Source organism: Sardina pilchardus, chromosome 1 (genome assembly GCF_963854185.1).
Source record: "Sardina pilchardus chromosome 1, fSarPil1.1, whole genome shotgun sequence".
Classification (NCBI taxonomy): Eukaryota; Metazoa; Chordata; class Actinopteri; order Clupeiformes; family Clupeidae; genus Sardina; species Sardina pilchardus.
In genome coordinates this window covers 50,255,981-50,263,871 of record NC_084994.1, presented here as the reverse complement: position 1 = coordinate 50,263,871, position 7,891 = coordinate 50,255,981, and the positions used below count along the sequence as shown (strand labels likewise).

At 47.1% G+C, this 7,891-nt stretch overlaps 1 protein-coding gene across 1 annotated transcript in view; it reads right to left on the bottom strand.

The window, feature by feature from the left end:
- Nucleotides 1-2,897, bottom strand: part of pdgfba (platelet-derived growth factor beta polypeptide a) — a 12,688-nt gene extending 9,791 nt beyond the window's left edge. The window contains exon 1 of the mRNA XM_062548471.1: nucleotides 2,090-2,897. Coding sequence (XP_062404455.1) covers nucleotides 2,090-2,164 — 75 coding nt within the window. The 5' untranslated portion in view covers nucleotides 2,165-2,897. The remainder of the gene's footprint in view (nucleotides 1-2,089) is intronic.
- Between the last annotated feature and the right edge of the window lie 4,994 nt (nucleotides 2,898-7,891).

Here is a 7,891-nt window from a genome sequence, read left to right as displayed (position 1 = left end):
ACCTACATGCCGCACTTACATGGATACATAGACATGAATAGACTGACAACACCCACTCTAACTCCCTACACCCATAAAGATGATATGTTCACTCCCAACACGAGGAGCTGTGGATCCAGACAGAAAGAAACACTTCATCTTAAGACTTGGCAAAAGTAAACACACACTCAGACAGTCTACAACCCTGTGTGTGTGTGTGTGTGTGTGTGTGTGTGGGTGTGTGTGTGACACACCTGCAGCCCTGCAGCGGACACACACACACACACACACACACAGACACTCAGGATGCATGAATTCCGCATGTCGTGGAAATGGGTAGGTAGATGATGGATGGACAGATAACACAAGGGAGGAGTGAAAAAAGTGGATTTGATTTAAAACTGCTCACAGCCTTCTCTCCCAGCCTGTTCTGACATCTCCTAAAGCACTATTCGTCTAACTGTCAGAGAGCCACAGTGGAAGGGAGGGATGAGAAACAGAGAGAGAGAAATAAAGGAAGGGAGGAGGGAGAGGGGGCATCGATGTGTTCCATTGGGCTGCGTATACAATGAGCTTGTGATTTTGCCGGTAATCGATTTCTCTGCTTCAGTAGATTCATATACACTACAATCTGCTCACATTCAATAGCTCACAGTGGATGGCACAAGACATTTGAAATGAGCATTTGTTTTGGGACTCATTCAAATCATATCTGGTACCATCATATTCCAAACCACAAATATTCGCTCACAGAGGACATTTTAATACCCTTGAGAGCTTTAAAGCCCCAAATAATCTTATGTGTGTTTGGGCTTTGGTCGATAAAATCTGAAAACAGATTATCGTGATTTTTACCCCCCCTGTTCTTACATAAACAGGGGAGTTAATGCCTGCGGCCTAGAAAAGATGCAATGACAATCGCCCTTGGTTTGGCAGTTGAAGTGAAAGGAAATGATACTTCTCTCTGACCTCAGGCCAAACCTGTTTGGGAGTCACTGCGGTAAAAAAGAAGAATCTCGGTATTTTCCCTTCTCTTCTCCTCTCCCTCTTTTTTGGGTGCTCAGTGAGACTGGTATGAGGTTATTAGTCTCACCCGTGTGAACACTTGGGAGGAAAAAAACAGAGCAAGGACATTGGGGAGGATGAATGTAGTGACCATGGTCTTAGTGGTAATGGAACTTATTGCTACTGCTACAGATCCTTTTCATGCGGAATTCGAAGTAAGTGTTCAGTCTTCGGAATGGAATTCCCAAAAGTATTAGTGCAGTCACTTTGTTTCAGCGGTCTTCACTTCTGCAACGTGGTTTTGGTTCATTCTTCATAAACCACAACCGAGGATACAATCTCATTAAGCGCTTCATGTTTGGTGTCTTTAATAGCCACATGCCTGTGTTGTAATGTGTTATTAACTCATTATTTTACACCTCAAGGCAATATTCTAGCCTGATAATTTCACGGGAAATAACCCTGGTTGCGAGGTCGATGGCTGTGACATGCCGTTTTATCCTGTGGTGAAGTGCATGTATTATTGTCAATATCACTGATCTCTGGCAGGAAGGTTGAGGTGAAAAGCCGACTCAAAGATGCTCTTGCCATGAGAGAACAGCGATGGGGTTTTTTTTTTTTCTTGCAAGAGCGGTCCCGGGAACTCAGCCAGGCGATATTTCAAGCAGGCTAAAACCAAATGTCGCGCTTCGCTTGATGGAAGTGCATACAAACAAAATTCGTTCAAAATCCAACTAGCGTCCAGCCTTCAGTTTAACAGGAAAAGACTGCACAGTGTTTCACAAACATAACGGAAAATGGCGACATTAATAGCGGCAATAGTGGTATGGAGCACAGCCAGTGGACAACTGAACATACACTGCATACAGGTGACAGGTTAGCAGGACAGATGCCACCATGAAGCGACGGCAACACCGCAAGTTCTAACAGACCCCTCGCTTCACCAAGTTTATGAGAACTGTTTTCGTGGTCTTTATAAAAAGCATGCTAAGGATTTACCCGAGTTCAGGTGAGAAGGTAAGAGTATTCGAACACTGGCAATGTTAACAAATTAGCAAGGAGACTCCCCAGGTAAAAGCCATCAATACATGACAACCAATCTTACCTCAGCGCTACCAAGCCTCAGGAATGCCGCAAACGCCGCGAGCAGCAGAATGCACGAGCTCTTCTTGCCGCCCATCCTCGAGACCCCGCGATCGGCTGGGCATTTATGGGCGCGCGCTGGACGGGGTCTCTCCTCAGCACTTCAGCGCGCGGGACAGCGCTCCGGGGAGAGAGCACTGGCTTCTTTCAGGACCCCGTTTGCGTAGAGTAGCCTACTGTCCCAAACAAGGTCTTGCTGATGTTTTCGTTGGAGTTGACTCGGAGAGAGTCGCGAAAGTATCCTCTTGATTAAAAAAAGTCAGGTTTGTCTGATCTATAGTAGGCTATCCCATCTATATAGGCTATAGCCTATTCTAATAATGAAGATTGTGAACCAATCCGTTGATAGGTGAGATTTAGCTCACTGTTGCTTAAATGTAATATATATATATATTTTTATCATCAATGAGCATTATTAGTCATTAGTAATCAGGGAAAGATAATATTTCTCCTCCTAAATGAATACCATTATCTTAAAGAAATGTTACGCGTATTGATTTTGTAGATCGCCTTGCTGACAGGTGTCAGAATTCCAGATTTCAGTTTTCCAGAGGGAAAAAAACTTAAGTGCAAGGCTAATAAAACAGTGCATCTATTCCATGGACATCCAGTTCAAATGGATATTCTTCAGGTAAAAAAAAGTCGAGTGTGTTATCCAAAGCGATCTCCGTCGTGCGCAAACCTCTTGCTTGTGTTCTGAACTGTATTGCAGCTGTGTCCGCGCTCCTGACTGAGCGATAGTGCAAGATCAAGTTGTTAGCGCTCCAGTGTCGTTCCACTCTGATTATGCTGCGACTGTGCAGCTTTCCAAATAGAAACGGCCTCCAGTCCTCAAGTTTGTAAGTCTGTCCCCCCTCCCGTGCCCTCCCCTCGCCCCTTTAAGGCAGGCCTGCCATGTCCATATTAGGAACAAGGGGAGATTCTCCTTGGTTGAAGTGTGGTGCGCTGCAGAGCGATCTTAAAGGGAAAGTCCTTAACTCTGCCGAATGTTGCGGTATACTTCACGACAGCGTGTTCTCCACTTGAAATTTTGACACACGTGCTAATGCCATGTTTATAAAAGTACGTTTCATGCGGAAGTGTTCTACCATAACAGTACGTCATGCACCGAATGCAAATGAGATTGGGCAATTACTAAGCTCCGCAGTGACTAATGGGTCTTGTCAATCATCTTTGTCTGGAGCAGTAAGGTGAATCATATCTCCTGAGAACCGCAAAAACCAACTTTATGTGTTGGAGAAGTAATGTAATAAACATTTTGATGAGTTTGCCATATTTTGGAGATGACTGTGGATATGTTTATGAAAAACGATTAGACAGATAGCTGATGTGTGAAAACAGTCAGCTTATATAAGCCCTGTGCTCCTCAATGGCCAGTATGTTGGCCCCCTCACTGTAATATAAACCCATGAGGTCGTGCTGTCCGTCCTTGGAACCTTTCCAAACTGAAATGGCACGAGAGGACACACTTAAATGTAAAGGTGACGTTTTTTTGTATAGTTTTGAATGCATTATTATGAACATTATAGCTTAAAGGGACTTCTCTCTCTCTCTCTCTGTCTCTCTCTCTCTTTCACTGTAAATGACAGGAAGATTTATGTCCTAGCTTTGGAGTACCACCGTCCACCCAACCCTAACCCACTTTCCCCTGCTCCAGTCCACCCCTCACCCCCCCATTTCTCAGAAGATCACACGTTCCGCCGTGGCAGGTCACGATGACGGCTGTCAGGGGTCAGCAGCAGAGATGTAGATTCCCCCGTTGCATTCGCAGGAAGTGACATGCATGTTTTTAACATCCCCCCGTGAGGGTTATTTTTGGACCCATTGACCTTTTATATCCACATGCATTGAGTGATTGATGGGTGGAGGACACGGCGGCTGTCACCGGCAGTGTCACATTAAAGCTGAATGCTCACCTGCACTGTGTGTGTGTGTGTGTGTGTGTGTGTGTGTGTGTGTGTGTGTGTGTGTGTGTGTGTGTGTGTGTGTGTGTGTGTGTGTGTGTGTGTGTGTGTGTGCGCGTGCGCGCGCGTGTGTGTGTGTGAGAGAGGGAGAGACGGAGATAGCAGGTGGACACTGGGCATTTTACTGTAGCATTTCATGTGTAATGTCTTTGAAAGGAGAATGGGTTGTGTGTATGTTTTGATGTGTGTAGTTTGTGCATGCGTGTGTGTGTGTGTGTGTGTGTGTGTGTGTGTGTGTGTGTGTGTGTCAAGGTGCCTGTATTTATGTGACAAAATAAAGTTGTTTTTTGTGTATCTTTGTATGAATTATGGAATATGTGTCTGTCACATATTCGGGTCCTGGCCAGAAAATGTAGCACACCAAGACCCCCCTGTCATATGCTATCTCATTGTGGGCAGTTTGACTTTAGTTGTCAGGCCCACCAGTGGGGTTTGATTGGTATGGTGTGATGTCTGCATATCAGTCTGTCTGAACATGTGTCACCAGCAAGTGTGGATGTGTGCATATGTATGAGAGTGTGTGTGTGTGTGTGTGTGTGTGTGTGTGTGTGTGTGTGTGTGTGTGCGTGTGTCTTTCTGTCTGTATGAGCGTGTGCACACAAGTACCTTGTGTGTTTGTGTACTCATCGGTTAACCTGTCTGATTAGAGTATGTGTTTGAGTCTGGTGAGGATACGGATATGTGTGTGAGTCTGGTGAGGATATGGATATGTGTGTGAGTCTGGTGTGTGGTCTGGTGTGTGTGTGAGTCTGGTGCGTGGTTTGGTGTGTGTTGACCTGGTGGCTCGGGCTCCTGATTCACTTACCCTGTTTACTGGGTCTGACTCAGAGCACAGAAGAGAAGAGACCGGACCACACAGACCACACAGACTACACAGAGCACACAGAGCACACACTACTGAAGCACAATTCAATTTGGACCAGAGGGAAGTCAGTGGGACACACGCAGGATGTGCTCACAGCGTCCTCACCTCTACTCATCTGTTGTTTTTTTCTCTCTCTCTCTCTGTCTCTTTCTCAGTCTCTCTCTCTCTCTCTTGGTCTCTCTCAGTCTCTCTCTGTCTTTCTATTTCTCTCTCTCTCTCTGTCTCTCCCTCCCTTTCTCTATCTCCCCTTCATGCGCGTCTTTCAGTGCCCTTCTTAGAGAGTTAAGATCCTGTCCCTAAACTGTTTTTCCCAGTCAGGCAGAGAGGAGGGCCAGTCGTTGTTGGATCTCGTCCTCTTGTCCTCGTTCCCATCCTCCCCTCTGCTCCTTTAACAGAATTAGACGAAACCAGCCAGCCAGCCAGCCGTCCAGCCAGCCGGAGTGGGCCGAGCTGGAGCTCACCTCAGATTCCTCCGTGTAAATTAGCCTTCGTCTGGCTGCCTAACGTGATTAATGGAACCAATTTACTCCCTCCGCCCAGTAGCCCAAACTACTAAATTCACTTCAAAGACAACAACTTAGCAGGCTGCTTAGATCTCACCTCCCCTGCCACTACTGCACATGATAGCAAAAGCTCTTTGAAGGTGTTGACACAAATAGTCTGGTTCCTCTTTAGTTTGTTGTTCTTTTCTTATCTTTTCATAATGCTTCATTAGCAAAAGGTAATTGTTGGTTGTAATTTGGAAAAGTCAAGTGGCAAAAATTGTGATGTTGCTATTCAAATAGTTCCACAATCAGTGGAATGGAAATTTTTGGACTTGGGCAACTTAGGAAAGAGCAGCAGGAGTAGTGTTGGGAATTCTGTCCCTCCGCAGGGTTTACTGTTAGGGAATGCACCTCTTGATCTCTCAATTGTTTATGGAGGCCCTGGCAGTAGGAAACAATGGCCAACCCCGTCACCACTTGGCTGTGAATCACACCGCTGCATCGTTCTCAAAGCCCTCACGGTAAAACTGAATGGAGAGTCTGGAGGCCTATACTCTTACAGTGGAGAGAGAGGAGAGAGAGGCCTGAGGAGAGAGAGAAGCAGGGCAGGGGAGAAAGGGAAGAGGAGGGGAGGGGAGCGGGGGGGGTGGACGGCATTGTTTGTGTTTTCCCGAGTCAACAGCAGAGGAAATGAACACACCAGCTAAATATACAAACAGCACAATGCAGGAGCATGAAGCAGCTGCATACAGGATCATGAATTCAATATGAATATAATAGCAGATGAAGAGAGGCCGGATATCAGCATCCGCTAGCGTTAAACCTGCGGGAGAGATGAATGTGTGAGCGGAGGGATGGATAGAGCCCTATAGGCTCACATAAGGCCAGGTGACAATCAGCACATGGAAGATGGAGAAAGACGTTTAGTCTGAGGAGATTGTGTCAGAATCATTGGCTGTAACATGTTTATTCATTGGCATTTTCTGTGCATCTGTATTGCACCTGTACATGTACATTACATGTAGGCCACTGTCTGAACACCTCTGAGTTGTGTGTTTGCAGAAAGACCATAGGAGATAAAAGAGCGATATATTGTACGTGTTGCCAGGCTGGACTGTAAGCAGCATGCGTTTGTAGGTCATACTGCATTTGGATCCACGTGTTGGCAGACAGTCTTGGTCTGAGCTGCAGGTCACAGGCAGAGGCAGGAGAAAACAGGAAGTGGCCGTGCTCATGTTTTCTTTGACTCTGTGGCGGATGTTGCTGTCATTTCTTAATGTGGCTGCGCCCGCTGACCAGGATGCTCAGATATCTCCATAGACCTTTTTTCTGTGTTCAGAAATGAAACCAACAAAGCTGTGACTGTACTCACGCATTCACACACACTCCTCCCCACACACACACACATAGGGGAGAGAGAGAGAGCGCAAACGGAAGACCTTTTCACATCCGTTAGCCCCTGTGTTTTTCCCCCACATCATTCTATTAACAAACAGCACACCGTCCCCAGCCTGATAGTGATAATGTCACAGCAGAGGTGGGGCCGCACTCAATCCCACTGCTTGATTGAAGAGCCCTCTCCTTTTATCTAAATTAAAACAAAAGGCTATCTGAGAGCCGTGGTCCACTCCCCTCCCTCACCACTGACCAAACTCCAGCGTGGCTGGTGTGTAAACACTGATTCACTTCGGGTCGGTGTGGTGATGTTTCCATTTCGGGGCTGCTACGCTGAGCCCATTGTGTGTTAGAGCACCGGCCAGCTGCCCCCTCCTGTTGGACGCTGATGTCAGACCTCTGCTGCAGGAGTTTCCATATTTACTGAGTTTCCAAAAGTGTGGCGGCCGTACCTGCCCACGGCGCGTTAAAATAGAGGAACCGAAACGCCTCGTCTTCTAGGCGTGATAGCAGTGGTGTCATCATCTCCTCAGCGCCCCTCCTAGACTCTGTGGGAGTGTCACGGTGCGGAGGTGAAAGGAGAAGCTGGTTCAGCCTTGTCTTGGTTCTGGGGGAATTCGCTCCGAGACCTTCGCCTCATCCGGTGTCTCTGGCACAGGTTGCAACATTAGGCTCGGGTTTCAGGCATATTTGCAAATATGAGGTCCTTAAGCTACGGGACGGTGTCAACACGCGCCAAAAGTGAAATGGAGAGCCGGAGATCAAGGGCATTCTCCCCTGGTCTTGGCTGGCTGTGGAGCGCTCAGATGTGGCCACGTGTCTCTTCATGCTCGGGGCGTCCGGAGGCCTCTGCTCTGCCTGGGTGTGCGTGCCGCCGGCTGCTCTCCATCAGGTTCAGTCAGCAGTCAATACTGTTGCATACCTCAGACTTCTGTGTGAAGTCCTGCCCTTCAGTCAACTTGCTCTTACAGTATATAAGACATATATACATGCATGTGTGTGTGCGTGTGTGTGTGTGTGTGTGTGTGTGTGTGTGTGTGTGTGTGTGTGTGTGT